General features: G+C 40.7%; 1 protein-coding gene across 1 annotated transcript in view; it reads right to left on the bottom strand.

Moving 5' to 3' along the window:
- Positions 1-21,827, bottom strand: part of SUZ12 (SUZ12 polycomb repressive complex 2 subunit) — a 49,801-nt gene that overhangs the window by 2,421 nt on the left and 25,553 nt on the right. Inside the window, exons 5-15 of the mRNA XM_083148233.1 lie at positions 19,137-19,186; positions 18,983-19,068; positions 18,005-18,236; positions 17,191-17,290; positions 17,012-17,117; positions 16,345-16,522; positions 5,413-5,504; positions 5,000-5,143; positions 1,098-1,255; positions 672-870; positions 263-342 (exon numbers count right to left, since the gene is read on the bottom strand). Coding sequence (XP_083004359.1) covers positions 263-342; positions 672-870; positions 1,098-1,255; positions 5,000-5,143; positions 5,413-5,504; positions 16,345-16,522; positions 17,012-17,117; positions 17,191-17,290; positions 18,005-18,236; positions 18,983-19,068; positions 19,137-19,186 — 1,425 coding nt within the window. The remainder of the gene's footprint in view (positions 1-262; positions 343-671; positions 871-1,097; positions 1,256-4,999; positions 5,144-5,412; positions 5,505-16,344; positions 16,523-17,011; positions 17,118-17,190; positions 17,291-18,004; positions 18,237-18,982; positions 19,069-19,136; positions 19,187-21,827) is intronic.

The raw sequence follows: 21,827 nt of genomic DNA, 5'->3' as shown, positions 1-21,827 counted from the left end.
GAGCTCCGTATTGTTTAGACAAAACATCTTGTGCTCTATAGCTAGATTACATTTTATATAATGTGTTTTTATATATGTGTATATTAATAAATTGTTTATACGTTTTTGAGAAACAGTCTGGTCTATATATTTGTACAGCCAGCGCTGGTACACACCTTTTCCTTTTTTGTCCTATCATTTGGGCTTGACAACCCAGTACCAGCTGCTGTTGATAGCACACCACTCAAACCCATTTCCATAATCAACCAGATCTGCCAATTACCCGTGTTTCATGACGTGTAGGTTCCACATTTTCATGACTTCTTTCTCCCCTTCATTGACATCAGAGAATTCCTCAATTTGCTAGAGGAGAAAGAAAACAGACATAAGGGGAAGGTAAAACGCAACAGTGACTGCAGAAAGGAACAGCTCAGAGATAAGGCAGAAGTTGCTTCTTAACAGGCAGAAGTTTGTATTCTATTTTAGATTAAGGCATATGTAGTATAAATGCATAACAGCTCTGTAATACCTTTAGGATTGTTCTCTTAGCACAAGTTTTGACATTGTAAGATGGATTGGTAAGTCATACTAATTAGTATTGTACAAGATATAATTACTACACAAATGTGAGAATATTAAAAACAGCATCACATTTTTTTTAAGTCTAAACAGGGTTTCCATATTTCACTTACAGTTATTGTTTTTTCTCTTAACCATTCGGGATCTTTCTCATCTTCGCTGTCCACCTCCATCTCTTGGGGACGGAGAGGAAGGCATGTGTCGCTGTGAAAGTACAGTCTATTGTGACCGCTGCTGTAAGTCCTCTGCTGCTCCACTTCTCCATCCTCCGACTCGTAGAACTCGGACATACCACCTTTTGTACGTTTTGGCCTTAAAAAAAAATTTGGTTAATGTGGTATCTAATATATTGTAAGAAAAGTATCTGATTCTGAAATTAAAGTTACACATTAGACATTCACTACCACAAGAAAGTAAATACACAAACAGCGGGGTAAGATTCTCATAAACATTACTCTTAACTTGAGTATAGTATTATTCAGGAGTACAAAAGATGGAAGTTTACAGCGACTGAATTAGAGAGCACCACTGGTATTCACCTGCACACAAGGATGTGTGTTATAGGGGTCCTCTTAACTGGCCCATTCCGGCTGAATGCAAAGCCTGGCTGACGATGAATGTCTTGTGGGTTCCCTGCATAGGACCCATCATAGCACTCATTGATGGAGACATCTATTCGAGCTCCTTTCGGATGATACTGTGAGAAAAGCAGTTAGAACAGCACAGTCAGCAACTATATGAAGCAGATTTTTGTTTAAAAAACAAAGTTTAAACCATTTTTATTGAGACATTATGGATTATCAATAAGCACCATAAACATTTGAAGTAGATCAAAGAAATACTGACATTTTCATGAAGAATAAATGCAATGATACAATAAAAAGACATTTTGAAAAATGAACACTAGTTGTTTCTGTTTCATATAGTTAATGTGTTCAGAAGGAATTTATATGAGAGACCATCTATTGAAACCATGGTTCAGTAGACCAGAGAAACCGGTGGGTCCTGTGCAACTAAACTTGTAAGATACCAAGTGGTATTCTTAAGAGTAAAGTTTATCTGCTGTCGTAAGAGTGGATATATAAGATTCCAATAGAGTGAAAACATTTTTCTAATTGTTTACCTTTATCTATAATGGCTTCCACCCAGTCCATTCTAAACAGGAAAGTTATCTTGACTAAAAAATAATGGTAGGCTTATACTGTTTTTGATTAGTCTTTGATACTCATGTTCTTAGGCAATAATCAATAGGTATGACAAGTTTATTAAACCTTTTTTGAGGAATAGTGCAATTATTTAAAAGAATAACGTAATTGATGCACTTCTATACTTAAAAATGACATAACTGATATACTTACAGTTCAATGAATATTATACATTCTCTTTTTATGCAATTAGGATTCACAGTATTTGTATGCACAAGTTATTTGTCAGATATATATGTAATGTACGTGTGTATATATTTAAAGATATTTTGTATATTGTGTACAGATTTGTATTTTGTAATTATAACTGTGATGCAGCAGGGAGGGTTGGTCCGACCTGCATCTGATCAGCCCGACCTGGACACAGGTTTTCATTCTCTTATAAATATTTGCACTAGCAATTTATACATTTATATATGTACATAAACCATATATATATATATATATATATATATATATATATATATATATATATATATATATATATATATATATATATATATATATATATATATATATATATATATATATATATATATATATATACACACACACACAGACAAACCACCTTTTATAATTTATTTTGGTTTTATGTAATAGTCATGGATGCAACTCCACCAAGTTTGCCAAATTTTTTAAAACTGCAAATCATTTATATATAAAAAAAAAAAAAATTGGGTACTTGTTTAGTTTCACGGCGGCAGCCTAAGCTACGTTGTCAGCATAGCCCAACGGCTGCCTTACTTGTGGAGTTTCACAGCGGCAGCCTAAGCTACATTATTAGCGTAGGCTGCCGCCGTGAAACGACACAAGTAACTACCGTACTGTTGCCGGGAACTGCATCACTGTCCCTGGCAAGCGTACTCAGCGCCTCTCTCACACCGACGGCGCCAGCATGATCCCCCTCTCTTTGGCGGAGAGGGGATCATGCTGTCGCTGGGGGAGAGGTGCTCCATCTGTTTGACACGCAGGAGCGTCTTAGTTGCTCCATCAATGAGACGCTCCTGCATCTGAGTAGCTATAACGGCAGGGTACAGCAACCCTGACTACAGGGTTAGGGGTTCTGTAGCTCCTTTTGAAACCCCCACTATCCACATCAGACCGAAGCATGGCGAGTGCAGCGAGGGGACACGTTATGCGTCCTCCCGACCTTTTCATGCCCCCACTATCCACGTCGGTGTGGAGTTGATTTTATATAGTGTGGCGAGCGGAGCGAACCCCACAAGGGGATGCGGATTACCTTACATATAATCCACGTCCCCTCACCACACTTTGGGCTCGGTGGCTCACCACACTATATAAAATCAGCTCCACGCCGACGTGGATAGTGGGTTTATGAAAAGGTTGGGAGGACGCGTAAGACGTCCACTCGCCACGTTTCGGGCTGACGTGGATAGTGGGGGTTTCAAAAGGCACTACAGAACCCCTAATAGCTACTCAGACGCAGGAGCGTCTCATTGATGGAGCGTCTGAGACGCTCCTGCGTGTCAAACAGATGGAGCGCCTATCCCCCGGCACCAGCATGATCCCCTTTCCGCCAAAGAGGGGATCATGCTGGTGCAGCGGTGTGAGTGAGGCGCTGAGTACACTTGCCAGGGACAGAGATGCAGTTCCCGGCAACAGTATGGTAGTTACTTGTCTAGTTTAACGTAGCCAGGGACCTACGCTGACTAGCTGAACACAATACTCTACTTCTGACTGACTACGCTGGAACACAAGGCCGATTCTGAAAGGGACGCTACGCTAAGTACGTAACTGCCGCAGTGAAACTAAACAAGTACCCAAATTTGACTGCCTAGAACATAATGCTCAACACATTGAAAGAGTTTGTTTTTCACTTGTGTTAAATTTACTTCTCCTTCAAGGAATCTGCTGCCTTGAGGTTGTGTTGAGGTGCATATGCTGGGAACTTAAAGGTATTTTCTGGTCATACACTGTAAAGCCGCAAAGAAATAAAAAGATTCCAGACCAGCAACAAAATTAAACAAGCATATGGGTGCCCCCCATATGGACTCTGCAAAATATTTAAGGCCAGTATAATGATTCTGGGGGACCCCACTACCACTACTAAAGCTGCACCTAGGGAGATGTACTCAGACAGGGCTACTTAGAAAACTTTATGCTTAAACCTCCACACCCCAAAACGTGCAAAATGCACAATTTGGTAAACTGAACAAAAGATGAAGTGCTGGGCATCATTAGGTCACTAATAATCTTGATGTGAAAACCAAGATCTTAATGGATATAATGAATACTATAAATATATGTCCAATATTGGCATACAGGACATATTTATGATCACCCTCTACACTTGCCGACACTTTAGTACTTCGGTCTGAGGTGCACATAATGCCTATGTGCAATTTAACGAGCATGTGCAGTGAATGATAAGAGACTGCGGACAAGCCAAGGGTATTTTTGCAAATCGAGTAACATGTGGTCATCGTCTGGGGCAGCTATGGGAGGGTGACTTATAAAACAGAGGCACGTCAAGAATGTTAGATGGTGTTCTCTAGCCCGCCAATTTGCATAAGGATGGTTAGAGATCAGATCGATGAGCACCCTATATTCGGGCTTGTGTGTGTGTGTGTGACAGAGAGAGAGTCCACTGGAGTTCATTATGATTTTATGACATTCAAAATGCCACTATGGTCCAAAATGCTGGCATGTGTGGGTGTTATACTTGGAACAAGTTGGTTTTAAAAAAACAAAAAAAAAAACACCTCATGACTCATGTCCACTTTTTAACACGGTGACATTTTAAATGTTGGTATGGGCACCGTGGAAGCATTTTGACCATGTCGGCATAATGAAAGTCGGTATTTTGACTGTCTGCCAATGGTTGTCAGTATTTTCACTGTCGGTAAATCTGAACACTATGGTTTCCCAAGAGGTAAAACCTATTTAAATATCACAAAAACAAATCTATTGTGGAATGCATTTTGTATGTAATCTAAGCGTGTACGTCAATAAAAGTTTATCTCCAAAAATGTATATCTAATAGTTTGCATTAGATTTTGTCTCCAATTTTCCATTAACTACACAATTCTCTGAAAGCAAGAACTCAAATGTTAACAAGGTACAAAAACACTTTAGACACATAATAACTACTACTTATTTGGATCTCAAAATTTCTACTATAAAGACAATTGAATGGTAACAAATGAATACTAAACTTAGCAGAGAAGAAAAAAGGCATTCTGCAATGTGAAAGAACAATTTAGTGTGTACGTTACCACGTAATTGAAGATGAATCTGCTGTGGCACAGCTTGAGGTGCTTTAGTAAACTGTAAAGCTTGCGGCAGTTCAGTGTGCACCATGGACAATGTAGGTCATCTCTGGCCTCTGTCTGCTGCCGGGTATTGTTGTTGTACAAAAACTATAAACAAAACATTTTTACATTATATAATACTTCCAGACACACAGTCCGAGAAAGCCAGCATCTGCCCTAAACACACTGGTTGCAGAAGTGCACAGATCCTCTCTGTGCACTGATCATCATTGGGTATAGTTATATACACTTCAGACTACTTACTGCCACCGTGAGGATGATGAAAACATTCCAGAAAGCATTTAAACTTGGGTACAAGTCCCACTGCTTATAAAAAGAGATTAAAATAGATCAATTTACAAATATAAAATCAATACCTGATAAAATATCCGCAGTTTTTGACGAGGTTCACTTGAAAGGTCCTTTTCTTTCTTTGTCTGCATATCCGAGGACACAGCCTCCTTCACAGCTGTAAAAACAGAAGAGCACAAAAACATTCTTACTTAGAACTGCATAATGTTTCGGATACATTTTGAGCTGCTGTGTATAGATTTAAATTAAAATTCCCATTTACAATCATTTCAACCAGCAAACCAATGCCCCCCTACTGCCTCAATGCCCACTTTAAGTACACTTCAATGTCCTCACATTGAGTCACTAGCTATTTAACATTCGATGACCTACACACACTCAGTGTATTTCAATAGGGCCATTTTGTTTAAGTGGAGTGAAATGGATAAAATTAGCACTTTTTGATAAGAAATGGGTTTATAAACTGAGGCTAGCCACATTTGTGCCTCAAAATAAATAATCCAAACTAAATAACTCATTCCCAGTGGTATAAAACATAAGTCACCTGCAATGGGTCTTACGAAGCCTGGTTCTGCCTCATATGGCTGAAGAATATTTGTCCAGCTAAGAAAGAATAGGGTTTTGGGGGGAATTCTGCACACATTAATTAATATTAGAGCCCTGTATTTTGTGGGCAGGATTCTACTGTGTGTTTTGTTCACCACAGTAGGGGTGCTATCCCAAACAGTTTATATGACAAAAAACAGCAAGGGAGAGGAAAAGAGTTTGTACGGATGCACTCCTTGTGAACAATCTAAGAAATTTATTGGAAGATATTCCTTTTCAGTTTTTAAAAACGTGGGGACTCCTTTTATCTTTATTAGAGAATTGGATAAGGAGGTCACCACTGGTAGCGAAATAAGAGGTTAAGAGTTTTTTTCACATTAATCAACATACATGGTGTGTTTATAAAGAGAGGAAAAATAGTGATTAAAGATTTTTAAAAATGTAGGTAGACACGACTGTTGGTGTTAGTACTAAAATATTGATGGGGTACATTCCCCGTTCTGGTCCTTATATGCAAAATCTGATCTGCACCAATCAGAAGACCTTTCTTTGTCCGCTGCTGATGTTTATCAAAATATGCCTTACTCAGGCTTGATACACTGCGATAATATGTTACCTAGATTTTTAAGACACAGTTTTAAAACATGTCTTTGGGGGTAAGTTCCCCACCTCTATCACCTGTATTCAAAAAATGATAATAAGGGGTAGAATTCCCCACAGAGGGCCTCCCACTTAGACAGTTTTATAGGAATGCCTGATATATTTTGGTATCTCTAGACATATAAAGGTGGTATAATTGGTTCGGGATAAATTCCCCAAAGGGTCCCTCAGACCCAGAAAGTAGCGTTTAGGGGTAGATTCCCCACAGGAATTCCTTGAATACTGTTTTCTAAGGGGTGCCTAAGATGTATAGGTGTAGTATATAATTGGGGATAAATTCCTCATTCAGAGTCCCCTTGGAGATGGTTTGTATTAATTAGGGATAGATTTCCCAATAGAGATCTCCTACGTATCTTCTTACAGGTACACTTATTGTGCACCCACAGAGACACGGGATCGGTGTACTTGGGGATAAATTCTCTATGGAGTTTCTGTGGGTACAGTCTATGAGTTTTTTTTTTTTTTTTGGGGGGGGGCAGATTCCCCACACAAGACTATCTCAAATACCGTCACCCTTGGGTGCAGTCTCTGATATTTTAGGGGTTAATTCCCAGATAGAATTATCTCAAACACCGTCACCCAGGAAGTTTAGTGTGTATTCACATATACAGGTAAGAGGGTTAATTTTCGGGGTTATTTCCCACTAGGTTCGTAACATTTATACGCAGATGATCAAAGAAAATGGAGGGCAAATTCCTCTGAGGTTTATGGCATTCAGTAATTATCATACATGTAATAGCTGTCTGTGATCTCAGGGGTAAATTCCCCACTAAAGTGTATGTATAATATACTCCAAAAAACCTCAGTTTGTTATTCCCTGCGGATCAGAGAGAAAAGAGGGTTCTGATTTTTTAAATTACAAGGGGCTAAGGGCAAGGGGACAGGCAATGTTTGTATCAATAGTAATAAATACAATTTAGATAGGTGATACAATGTTTGCTACACTTGTATCAACCATTTACATTTGCAAGACTAAGTAACGTCTCTACTTGGAGATACTTCAACATAAGGTGCAACAGCTCCACCTGCTGGTCGGTAGGAGATAAGCACTCATTAAATTAAATCTAGTGCTATGTTAAGCTAACGCTCCCCAAATGTGGGTGCGGGTATTCTCCTGATTGGTATCGGATCTCTGTCACAAATACTTTTGCCTAAGCCTCTTGGGTGCAGATTTGCTAGGACACAAAATACATTTTTACATTTTTATGTTAATGAAAAATACATTTTCTAGGCTAACACCATTCAGTCTGTCTAGCGCTACACGGACAGGACACGTGTTTCGCTATTATAGCTTCTTCAAGCTGACCAGCTTGAAGAAGCTATAATAGCGAAACACGTGTCCTGTCCGTGTAGCGCTAGACAGACTGAATGGTGTTAGCCTAGAAAATGTATTTTTCATTAACATAAAAATGTAAAAATGTATTTTGTGTCCTAGCAAATCTGCACCCAAGAGGCTTAGGCAAAAGTATTTGTGACAGAGATCCGATACCAATCAGGAGAATACCCGCACCCACATTTGGGGAGCGTTAGCTTAACATAGCACTAGATTTAATTTAATGAGTGCTTATCTCCTACCGACCAGCAGGTGGAGCTGTTGCACCTTATGTTGAAGTATCTCCAAGTAGAGACGTTACTTAGTCTTGCAAATGTAAATGGTTGATACAAGTGTAGCAAACATTGTATCACCTATCTAAATTGTATTTATTACTATTGATACAAACATTGCCTGTCCCCTTGCCCTTAGCCCCTTGTAATTTAAAAAATCAGAACCCTCTTTTCTCTCTGATCCGCAGGGAATAACAAACTGAGGTTTTTTGGAGTATATTATACATACACTTTAGTGGGGAATTTACCCCTGAGATCACAGACAGCTATTACATGTATGATAATTACTGAATGCCATAAACCTCAGAGGAATTTGCCCTCCATTTTCTTTGATCATCTGCGTATAAATGTTACGAACCTAGTGGGAAATAACCCCGAAAATTAACCCTCTTACCTGTATATGTGAATACACACTAAACTTCCTGGGTGACGGTGTTTGAGATAATTCTATCTGGGAATTAACCCCTAAAATATCAGAGACTGCACCCAAGGGTGACGGTATTTGAGATAGTCTTGTGTGGGGAATCTGCCCCCCCCCAAAAAAAAAAAAAAAACTCATAGACTGTACCCACAGAAACTCCATAGAGAATTTATCCCCAAGTACACCGATCCCGTGTCTCTGTGGGTGCACAATAAGTGTACCTGTAAGAAGATACGTAGGAGATCTCTATTGGGAAATCTATCCCTAATTAATACAAACCATCTCCAAGGGGACTCTGAATGAGGAATTTATCCCCAATTATATACTACACCTATACATCTTAGGCACCCCTTAGAAAACAGTATTCAAGGAATTCCTGTGGGGAATCTACCCCTAAACGCTACTTTCTGGGTCTGAGGGACCCTTTGGGGAATTTATCCCGAACCAATTATACCACCTTTATATGTCTAGAGATACCAAAATATATCAGGCATTCCTATAAAACTGTCTAAGTGGGAGGCCCTCTGTGGGGAATTCTACCCCTTATTATCATTTTTTGAATACAGGTGATAGAGGTGGGGAACTTACCCCCAAAGACATGTTTTAAAACTGTGTCTTAAAAATCTAGGTAACATATTATCGCAGTGTATCAAGCCTGAGTAAGGCATATTTTGATAAACATCAGCAGCGGACAAAGAAAGGTCTTCTGATTGGTGCAGATCAGATTTTGCATATAAGGACCAGAACGGGGAATGTACCCCATCAATATTTTAGTACTAACACCAACAGTCGTGTCTACCTACATTTTTAAAAATCTTTAATCACTATTTTTCCTCTCTTTATAAACACACCATGTATGTTGATTAATGTGAAAAAAACTCTTAACCTCTTATTTCGCTACCAGTGGTGACCTCCTTATCCAATTCTCTAATAAAGATAAAAGGAGTCCCCACGTTTTTAAAAACTGAAAAGGAATATCTTCCAATAAATTTCTTAGATTGTTCACAAGGAGTGCATCCGTACAAACTCTTTTCCTCTCCCTTGCTGTTTTTTGTCCAGCTAAGAAAGCACTGGTGTTAATAGTGCTGAGTCACAATAGGGGGAAAACACCAAAGTGAAGGTGGAATTACGCAGGAGTCATTAATCACACAGTTGCATGCAGCCATTTCACAGACTAATAGTTACTGTGTGATAGGGTTACTGTGTGATAGGGTTCACTTCTACGGTCACCACAGGACCAATAGTTCAGTGCAGGAAAATAACACTAGTTGGGGGAGGGACATGACAAGCATCTTCAGAACCATAGCATAAGAGCAGTACAGCCGTCATTTTGCGAAAATCAGTGACTTTGTAAACTAAGAACATATTTTATGGATGTACTGTACCCTTAAGTCCATTGGAATTCATTAATGCAAGCAATATTACCACCCACTACACAAACCATATCTTGAACCACCTGACTTAAGATGTAGAGAATGGTTCCACCACCATAGAAAAGTAGAATAGCAACAGTCTGGAATAGAATGGAGCATTTGCCACCATGTTGAAACATGAAACTCAGAATTTTTGGATTAGGTATTGAACATCCTTCAGCTTGTCTCTTGGAAGAAAGAATTGTTGATCTATGGAGTCCAAAAAAGCCCCTGTATGAAGCCTGCCCTGGGACATTGAAAGGCTGGACTTGCGCCAATTTACTAGCAATCTGTAAGATTAAGATGTCCAAGGTCAGGCAAAGATGGCTCTAAGATATTCAGGGACTGAACCATAAGAAGGTGTTTGTCTAGATATGGGATATGTTTTTGTCCCAAAAACAAAAGGGAATATAAAATCTAAGGGCTTTTACAGATGCGGCTCCTGCAGTCTGTGTAAATTATGTAAAAGTGAAACTACAAAAATAACGCATTATGAATCCAATCGAACTGGCAAAAAATATGAAATCAGGGATTTTATTACTTGTAGTTCCAAATACTGTATTTACTTACTGGAGTGTACGTGTGGTTTCCAGTATGTGGGTAAGACTACCCGCATGCTTAAGGTGAGACTCGCGGAGCATGCTAGAAACATCAAGTTGGGCCTAGAGACACATAATGTATCGATGCATTTTAAAACAATGCACGGCCAAGACCCCAAACATTTGGTCTCCTTTTGTGGCATAAAGACCGTTCCTGCACAATGGAGAAATGGAGATCGGGACACCACTTTGGCCAGGACTGAGATGAGGACGATACATGCATTGAGGACCTTGGTTCCACGAGGACTCAATGCAGACTTCGAACTCAAATGGTTCCTATAAAGTGTGTTATAGCCCCACCAACTGTTCTTAAAAACTCCCTGAGCTTTCAATTCCATCAAAGCTTATAATGAATCCTTTGATAGTTGGCTCTAACCTTCTGTACCTTATATATTAATGGGTCCTCTGGTTTTATCGTTATATGAACTCTGTACCCTTATATGAATTTTGTATTTTTATGTGTCAATTTTATGTCTATCCCCCTATATGAATTTTGTATTTTTATATGGTAATTCCATTTTAATAATATATTTTAATAATATATGTATTATATGGGTAATTGTCCCTTAGTTTTATTAATATATGCGAATTTTTTAATAGAAGTATCCTAATGTGTATGGTAACATGGTAATGGCGCATAGTCCTTATGATTAATTTTCATCTTTTTTTCTCTTAATGTTTTATGTGAAAAAATGAATCTCTGAGAGAGGGGATGTGCGGGCCACCATACACTCCGGTATGCGTGTCAAGTACCGGGTTCCATACAAAATCCAACTTCCGCCTATTACTAAAGCAGGAAGTATGCTCCCAAGCCGCTTGCGTTCCAGCTGCATGCGGTCCAAACACCGGACATAGCTCCGAAACTAAGTGGAGGAGTCAGAGCGGTTAGAAGCTACCGGAAGTCGGGCGTCCAATGTCAGAAGTGATCCTTCTACGTGCGAACCAGCTGCTATGCGTGTCACAGAGAGGAAGTGACACGAACGGACCTTCCTGCTGTATGAACTGGGTACTGTGCGTGTCACAGGGGGGAAGTGACGCGTACAGACTCGCGTATTGGAGAATGGGGAGCGGGATTTGTAAATTGGTTAACTCTAACACCAGGAACGTTATGTGCCATGGATTTCCTGCATTAACCAGCGAAAAACCAAATATTGGCACACATTATATAACTAGTAGTTGTATTATTATGGATACAGGTTTTATGTATTGATCTCATGTATATTTAGTTTAATGGTAATATGCTATGTGAATGTTGGTGCTTCCGGGTTTTTTATGTGACCACGGTAAGGGGAGGTTTGATCCCTCCTCTTGAAGTAATCCCCTTGGGTATATATATCCCAAAGGGACATGTGTCTAGTACACCCTGAGGAAGGACGGTGACGTCAGAAACGCGTTGGTGTACAGGGACGCTGGACACAGGAAAGGCTGATATCTACCCTACCATCAGGGCATCACAGATTGTTCCAACTCATTCCGGGTGAGGAGGAATAATACAGTGTTATTGGTCTCTGCCTGTGTAAAGCTCCCACTGTTTTACTACATTTTATTGTATGTTTTTTATCCATTTGGGAATTAAAAATTTGTCTTGGAGAAAATTCGGTGACCGCGTATACTTTGGTCTATTTGAAAAGGAGTGAGTGACTAAAGAACACGCTACGTGAATATAGGGACCTAAATACAGGTCAGTTTGTCTCCTTATGCCTATGATGTGCGTTGCTGGTTGATTCTGGAGGGATTTTGGAGAACACACTTTGTCCAAAGATACCTTTATGTGAATATAGGGACCATTTCCCAGGTCAGTTCGTGGAATCATTTATGACATGTGGATTGGTGAATAAAGATATTTGGACAAAGAAAACGCTATGTGTACATAGGGACCCACACCCAGGTCAGTGTGGTCCAATAGTGATATTCACTGGGATCCCAGTAGGATTTGTGGAAACTAAAGAGGAAGCCTCTTCACGAGCCACCATTTATAATCAGCGCCGGTTGTTGTTCTCTCATATTTGTTATTAGATATGGGAGAATGCAGATCACCTGAAGACAGAGGTGGGAAGCCCTCACCACCGTGACCTTCGAAAAATCTTGTTACAGTGGAGAGGCCAAAAGGCATGCCCCAAATGTTCAATGAGGCTATGAAATCTCCAAGCTCCAGAGCCTGTACAATGGACCAAAAAGACCGGATCCAGAACCTGGAAACCGGTTCAGGTTGTGAATGTTATGTAAGGGACAGAAAGACATGTCGATCTTTTGCACCAAGAAAAATAGATGTTGGTTACAGCCTGTTCCAACCTGGGGAGGCAGGACTAGGATAATTTCTGCTTTGTGGAGGGAACGGATTGAAGAAAAAAAGGGAAATATGTGGGGCGCTCAAAGGTAAACAAGATGAATGACAATTTATTAAAACAAACAAGCAATACAAATACAGACAGTACAGTTATTAAAAGCACATTAATTGGTGCAACAAAATTATTACCACTGGGATGTGAATACGACCATATATATTAATCCTTTTCTTATCGGGGATATAGCTACCAAGTGGGTCCCAATAAAGTTCTTGTTAGGGACTAGAATCGTCCAAAGAAAAAGACCATATGGATTTAGATGAAGGCTGTTATGCGCATTAAGTTTTGGCAATAAGACACTCTATTTTGGTGTACATGTGCCTGTGCAGTTGGGGGCAAGGACTTCTGTCTAGTTGATAAGATAGACAGTGTCCGTCCTGCCTCCACAAAGTTCTTGCCGCACGGCAGTAGATTCAAATTGAAAGTCAGTCAATTGACAAAAGTGCGCCGCAGCGCTCGCTCACCCCTTGTACCGCTCGGCTGTCCTGGGCTTGTGCAGGGACTCAGCCGTTTGTGTTGTCCCGACAGCAGCCGCCTCCTTTAGTGCAGACCTCCCAGGTTGTATGGCTCACACGGCGCTCTGCCACTGCGTCTGTGATGATGGGTGTAAGTCTGCAGCTGCAGCTCCTTTTAATAACTGTACTGTCTGTATTTGTATTGCTTGTTTGTTTTAATAAATTGTCATTCATCTTGTTTACCTTTGAGCGCCATACATATTTCCCTTTTTTTCTTGTAGTTTTAGACTTTGGCAATCCTCTTATGTGGTGGCTGCAGGGTACCAAGTTACAACACTTAGCCTCCAGCGCCTAAGACTTACTTTCTGGAACGGATTGAAGGTTTGAGAGCGGTAGCCTTTTCAACTAGCAGAATGGTTAAAAAGTATTAAAAAATATTAGTATTGGTGGATGCTCCCAAATGGTGACTGATTATACTCTGGATACAATTCCAGAAACCCAAGAGTGCAGTCCTCAGCCAGATGCCAGTGAACTGTAGAAGCCTTCCACCCACCATGGAAGAGGCAATAATGCTGCAAGCTTGTCAGCTGGTTTAGGAGCCTGGTTGCAGCTGGACTAAAGGTGCCCATACACTAGTAAGATTTATCTTCAGATCTGGCTGATTGGAACAAAAACATGGTTATAGATGAGTGACAGTGTCAGTTTTCCAGCATTTCCAAGCAAATGGTCAACTGTCATTTGCTCTCATCCATAACCATGTTTTTGTTCCAACCAGACAGATCTGCAGATAAATCTGCATGTGTATGACCACCTTAAGTCTGTTGCCCCTTGGGTTTGATGGGCTTGGCATGAAAGCCCAGAACTTTAGGCCTTGCTTGTCCTCTTGTTTCGCCCAGCCGACGAAAGGAAGTCTGCTTGGCTCTATGTGCCGCAGAAGGGATAAATAAAAGTTTTAGAAGCTGCAACCATATCCACAATCTTATCCAATTCCAGGACGAAGAGAATATCTCCTTAAAAAGGTTAAGGGACTTTTTTTTTTTTTTTTTAATTGGCTTGCCACGAGCTATGCCAAAAGATTCCCCAAAATCTTAGATGTCAAAGATGCCAGAATCCAGAGCTGCTTCACCTAAATATGTTCTAGCCTCACGTATGTTATGCACAGTGGACAGCAAGTCTAAACACCATTGCACTGACCGAAAACCTTCGCCCAAGGAGTCCACCCAACTGCCAAAGGCCTTGGAAAATTAAATCCAAAACAAAAAGCAGGAAGAATAGCTGCACCAGTGTTAGTGAAATTTCACTTAAGAAATTGCTCCATTTTCCGGTTTGTGGGATCCTTAAGTAACGTCACACCCGGATTAGGGAAGGTTGACGATTTTTCCAACCTAGCAGTGTTTCCCACTTTTTTCGGTCTCCTTCAGAGAACTGGTAAAAGGAGGTGATGCGCTTGGAGATCAAGAAGTTCTAGTTAGGGTGTGACCAGGCTTCCCTTAAGAGGTCACTTAATTGAGAATGTGGAAAGAGTGATGGATCCTCCTCGGAGGCAGATTGCTGATCAGTATCTTTACATTTGTAAGATCGATGGACCTGCCCTGATGGTATTCTCCACTCTGTCTAAGGTCATGTGGTCATCCTGTCCCAATAAAATGTTATGCCATCAGAATCGTAGGACGTAGCCTCATCCTCCGAGGAATGCTCTGACTGGACGTCATCTGTCTGCGTGAGGACCAAAATCTCCTCTGTCTAGGTTGTTTGCAGAACCTAAGGTTTGTTGCAGGGAAGTGGAACTTGGAGCAAGCTCTGTACAGACTGGGACGGAACCAAAGCAGGTTCTAAAAGAGATTGCTGTGGGTTAGGATGTAGTGGTGCAGTGAGGGAGCTGTTGCTGGTCAGAGGTTGCGGTAGGCAGCACAGGAAGCCTATAAGCCACCAGCATGCATGGCTAAGGATATAGATACTACTCAGTCCACTTCCTGTTCAGCTGACAAAACTAAAGTGTGGGGGGGGGGGGGAAATCAATGATCAAAAGGGCCTGTGTAGTCCTGCACTAGACAGAAAACCTTTTATTTGCAGACTGAATATGTGTAGGCATGCCGCTCAGGAGCAGCCCTTTCCTTTTGGAAAGCCTTCTTTTTATGAACCCTAAGGTCTTCTAAAACCTATAAAAGAAACCTTACAAACCACATAGTTCTTGTATTAAGAAAGCATCCCCCTGCAAGTCCAGGGACAAGCAAAAAATAAATAAAACTCCCCCAGAAAGGATTGCTACCAGTACTGCCAGTGATCACCAGTGCAATGGCTTCCAGCAGACTGGGAAGCGCTTATCTGTCACCAAATGCTGACCACGATTTTATCCTAGTGCCAGGAGGTCGGTTCTGTGACAGCAGGCCATGAGGTTGGCAAACTGTCCAAAAGATGAGGGTGGAGGAGCAGTCCGTGTAGTGTCCACCCAAGCTGATACAAAAATGTGCATTTATAACTCAAAGGTGCAGATGTATTAAGCCTGGTGAAGAGATAAAGTGGAGATAAAAGTAGTGATAACGCACCAGCCAATCAACTGTCATTTTTCAAAAACAGCTGATTGGTTGGTGCGTGCTCATTGGTTGGTGCGTGCTCAACTTCTACTTTATCTTCTCACCAGGCTTAATACATCTGCTCCCCTGATTGATATAACTGAACATTACTACCCAAGCCAGCTCTGTATATTTACACACATTCTTTTAATGTCTATCAACAAACCATGTTAAACACAAGGCCATTATCTTTAAATGAGGAGCCTAGAAAGCCTCTTTAAATGATCTGGTCACATACATGATCGCTGAAAGGGAGAAGTGCAACATCTTTTTTTATTTGTAATTGTAGGATGGAAATGCAGAATTAAAGACATACTGGACATTGTTAATCTAGCCTTAGCCTTGCAAAGTACCGCTAATAAAAGAAAGTTATACTCTTACCTATAGTCTGCATGGGCTTAACAGCAATTGGTTTGTGCTCTTGGGGAGCACTCTCAGAGTTACGGGTTGCCAAAGGTTTAGCAATGGGTGCGGTGGACTTATCTGTTGCATCACTTGTCCACCTTAGGGTAAACTGTAGGGTTGGACCTTGGGAGAAAGTTTCAAATGGTGGCAGCCTCTGTAAATGGGCAATAAAACAGTATTAATGACAGCAGTACATAAAAGCATAAAAAAAAACAACCCACAACACTTGGAAGGTGGGAAACCATCTAAAAACACTTGACTCTGAGGGTTATTCAGACTTGATCACAAAGCACATTTTGTTTAGCAAATGGACAAACAGCCAAGATATTAGAATCATAGGGTCTTTATCCAAAGCTGCTCTTATGAGGGAAGGAGCCACTCACCAACCTGGTGAAAATGTGATCTCAAGAATGACTTTTTCTAGTATAATATATTCCTGAAATAAGAAAGCCATATAGCCGGAGCTATACATTTTCAGCTACGATCCCATAGTCGACATTTTGACTATCAACCTCAAAACGGTCAACCTTATGATTGTATCGACCTAACCCGTGTCGACCCAATAACCCAAACATTCCCCTTTTATCTAAAACCTTTAAACTGCTAGGCTAAACAATTGTGGCACCTAAATATAACAGTATACCTTGCCATCCAAAATGGTTTCCCACGTAGCTCTCTTTTTGCTGACAGGACAATCCTCCATCTCTTGCATTGCAACTTCATACTCTCCATCTAGTAACTGCAGACGCCTAGAGACAAGAACATCTTCGAATTAACTTTGAACTGTTGAGCATTATTCCCACAAAGCAGCAAATGACTTACCTGTTCTTATCAAATACAGTCATTTGTGCAACAAAAGTCTTCTCTTCATCCCGGTTTGAGGAGTTTCTCTTTCTTCTGGCAGGAGGATCTTCTGTGACGTCTAATGGGGAGAAGAAAAAGCTTCATTGTTATCTGCAAATTCTAAACACATATTGCTGTTATTAAAGCAGTGGCTTCTAATCTTTGTTGTATGGCTACAACCTAGTGCGTCTGCTTTGTCATTCACCATGACAATTGGTATAAGGTTTCTCATCAGTTATATGGTCGATATGCTTCGGTTTGTCCACATATTTTATCATCAGCAAAACTAGAGCGGATGGCTGTCAATCACCTTTGACCTTTATTCATTTTATGTGATCGTACGAATAGGAAGATGAATATTAAAACCAAGTATCCCTATCACCATACACGGATTTATGCTGGGATAGGAGTGTTTCACATGTTTGCACAGATTCCTAAAAACAAGTTGTGAAAATGTATACTTGCAAGGTCTTAATCAAGTGAATACAGAGATCCACAGAAATTGGTCATGTGTCACACAGCAACCAATAAGATTCCGTCCAACATTTCTCTATTGTATCCTAGAAAATGATTAACAGTCTGATTGGTTGCTATGGACAACCTCATCTCTGCATTTATAGAATCTTTAGTACCTCTACATTGTAGATCTAAGATACCGTAACCATAGAAGTGGATGGTTTGGTAATTTTTCTTTTCTTGTTGGATAATAAACCAAACTAAAGTATCCATATAAATCATACTTTTGGTACTCACTTGGAAACTGAACAGCCTACTCATTTTCAATGATACACACCTATGTTCTCATTGGTCTCTCCATTAGATAAGCCATTTAAGTCACGGTGGCCTGGACTGGTGACTCGGAAGAGCAGAGAGTACGATTTTACCATGTGACTGTTGCTTGGCTCAAACTCATTGCTAGAAACAGCCAGCGAGGGGAAGTTGTTGACTTTTAAAGGATTGAGGTCAGGATTCAAAGGCACCAGTTTCTTTCCCGTGGGGATCTGTCTTATGGGACAGCTTACATCCTGCACAATAACCACAACAGCTTACATTAGTCAAGGAATGCTTCATCTAAATACAATTACTTCCCTCCTTGCTAGTACTGCCATTTATACATTTATAAATAAATCCCTATTAATCAGAATCAACTTTTATTGGCCATGTATACTCACGTATACTAGGATTTTTTTGTGGATTACAGAGCAGCTGCAAGCAAGGGAACAAGCAAGGGAACACGGGGGGAGGTGAGACATTTCAACTTTTTAGCGTACATACATTGGATATTTAACGTTTCAATGATGAGCATAGTTAAAAGTTAAAGTAGACACCTTTAAGCAAAATGGGAGCACTTCCCATGATCTAGAACTTAAGCTGTGTACACACTGCAGCGATATGGGCTATAATCACTGGAAATATGCCAGTGATGGTAGTGTGCCCCAGCGATAAATCGCCAGGTGCGCGCTTCCATTTTCAGCCCCATTCTAAATCTCTGGTCGCAGGAGCTTGCTCCTGCTACCAACTGATTACCTCTGCGGCACCGCCAGCAGAAGTTCCCTTTCATCAGCGACCATCTCTGGTCGCTGATGAAAAGGAGACACTGAGCAATATATCTCCCCCGTGTGTACGCACCTTAACCCACTATAGACATACTTATTTGTACATCGGCGAACGCAAATAATGTATTAATTGATTCACATGACACTATGATTATGTTAAAATCAAGGCCAATCTAGACCACATTTTAAAGTGTAGCGCGCAATCAAGCAGTTACCTTGCGCTTCTTATGACACACTTTCACCAGCAGAACCTCCAATGTTACAGAATTTTGTTCATTCTCAGAGTTTTGAGATGGCTTATCTAAGGAGAAGTAATATATTAGTTGCAGGCATGGCAGATAAACATGTTACCAGACACCAGATACATACCACTTTTATGGAAGAAGCCAGTGAATGTCAGCTGTAGGTGAGCAGACAAACTAAAAAAATTAAAAAAAGGGAAAAAGCAAAACAAATATTTAGTTTATAGCTTACTCCAATTTATGTAAAAATAAAAAAATAATGACTTTAATGGGTTTGTGTAAATAAAATCTATGCATACCTTTAAATCTAAATATGCTGGTATTAGGCTCACTCAAACTACAGTAGAAAGGGGCAAGATGATTCAATGAAGAAAAGTAAAATCCACCTTCAGAAAACTATCTTTTTGGCTTCTAGTTGTTTTTCTGCAACTCTGGTTTTGTTCTGTACTGATTTGTTATTTATTTGCATTAGAGCAGTTGTTCTTGATACACTGGACACAAATTCACCAGACTAAAAACATTTGTACACACGGGGTGTTTTTAGTGTGTACAGGTGATAATTCGATAGGAGCGAACGCCCGCATTAGCTTTTAATTGTCGCTGGTTGCAGGAGCATGCTCCTTTGATTATGGCTAAAAATCACTGGTCACTGGTGAAAACGGTGCACTGAGCGATTTGGTCACTAAAGCTGTGTACACAAGGGTGCGATAGGGGCTATAATCGCTGGGAATATGGTCGCAGGCGACCATATTGCCAGTGATGGAAGTGTGCCCCGGCACTCCCGTTTTCAGCCCCATTGTAATCGCTGGTCGCAGGAGCTTGCTCCTGCGACCAGCTAATTACCTCTGCGGCACCGCCGGCAGAGGTTCCCTTTCATCAGCAACCATCTCTGGTCGCTGATGAAAAGGAGACACTGGGCAATATATTGTTTAGCAATGTATTGCTAGCAATATATTGCTGAGCAATATATCTCCCCCGTGTGTACGGGGCTTAAGTGATATTAAGCCAAAATCACTCAGCGACCAAAATTGCACCTTGTGTACACACCTCAAGTACCAATAAAAAAGGCAGAAGCCAGCAGGCTATAGTATTACAGCCTAAACAGTTTAAAGGAATGCACAAATAGATACATTGAAAGAGATTTTAAGGCACAAAATACCAAACAATTGTTTTGTCAAGCAGCCTCCAGCATTACAGCAATGACTGGAAAGAATCAGCTAACCAGAATCAGACAAAACTACAGAATGGCACCTGTATGAGTCTGTTGTGCCAAGCTGCAACCAGTAAAGAGAGGGGGTGTCACTCCCCTAAAAGGTGAAACAAAGTGCAAACAAGGGATTGTTGTGCTACACACTAAATGCAGGTATGTAATTTAAAAGGACATTTATTACAATTTTACATTTAAAACATGAGTGGAATAGCTTAAAAAAGCGGATGTAAAAAATCATGAAAAAGTTGAATGAGAAAAGTTGCTGCAGTCATTCATACACGTGTTAGTAAGATTTTTGTGAGATAATTGAAAAAAAAGTCACCTTATATTCAGATATGTCCCGTTCCTTTTTGGGCCCAAAAGGTGTTGTGAGTCCTGGTGTCAGGTAAATAGAAGGGAGTCTGCGGTAAATAGCCACTGTGCTTCCTCCAATAGGATTTATTTGGCTTGAGTGAGCCCGAGAAGGACTTGTAGGATCTCGTTATTTGACAAATTAGAGAGGTGGCGTTCCTCCACAGCAAACAATAGTGCCTCTATGACCATCCTATAGTCCATGTTTGCAGTTAGGTCTTGTTCCTACTCCCCAAATTGGGCACCTGGAGACTCACACTGGGAAGGGTGTATGATGGCAGCAATTCAAGTGTACCAATACGTTTCGCTGCATCAGCTTTAAGCTATTCCACCCATGTTTTAAATGTAAAAATAGGATTTTAATACCTACCGGTAAATCCTTTTCTCGAAGTTCTTATGGGATACAGGGAGTCGTTCATAACGATGGGGAAAAGAGCTTATCCGAAGGAGACAGGCACATATAAAAATTTATACAGGGTGTACTGGCTCCTCCCCTCTGCTCCCCTCCCTCTAGCTTCAGTTAAGTGAACTGTGCCGAAGGAGAAGAACAATATGAGAGGAATATGTGTATATTTACCGTGGTGAGATTCATCCAGCACACCCAACATTCAACATAACAGACCACATTAGCAACCCCATAACCTGGGAAGTCTAAGGGCCTAAGAACATGTCAACATGACAACTATTTTGAACTGTGTTCCAACTGGAACAATGCATAGAATTATCACCTAAGTGACAATTTACACTCGTGGACCTTTAAGGTACACTATGTAAGATTAAGTTACCTAGGTAACCTACACCCTATGTCCGCCAGGAACAAGAAGGGTAGCAGAAGGACCCAGAATTGGTCCATATCTCACAAAGTGAGCAAGGCAAACCTCCGCACAGAGGCGGGTGCCCTGTATCCCATAAGAACTTCGAGAAAAGGATTTACCGGTAGGTATTAAAATCCTATTTTCTCTATCATTCTTATGGGATACAGGGAGTCGTTCATAACGATGGGGATATACCAAAGATATCAGAACGGGCGGGATTGTGCGGAACCTATTGCCGCAGCACCGCTTGCCCAAACTGAGTATCCTCAGTGGCCAGAGCATCAAACTTATAAAATTTGACAAAAGTGTGTTGGCCAGACCATGTGGCTGCTCTACACAATTGTAAGGCCGAAACTCCTCGGGCAGCCGCCCAGGATGTCCCCACGGAACGAGTAGAGTGAGCTTTCACCCCAACAGGCATAGGCAGCTTTGCTACCGCATA

Source organism: Crinia signifera, chromosome 6 (genome assembly GCF_055691185.1).
Source record: "Crinia signifera chromosome 6, ASM5569118v1, whole genome shotgun sequence".
In the NCBI taxonomy this organism is placed as follows: domain Eukaryota; kingdom Metazoa; phylum Chordata; class Amphibia; order Anura; family Myobatrachidae; genus Crinia; species Crinia signifera.
This window is presented reverse-complemented; position numbering and strand designations above follow the sequence as displayed.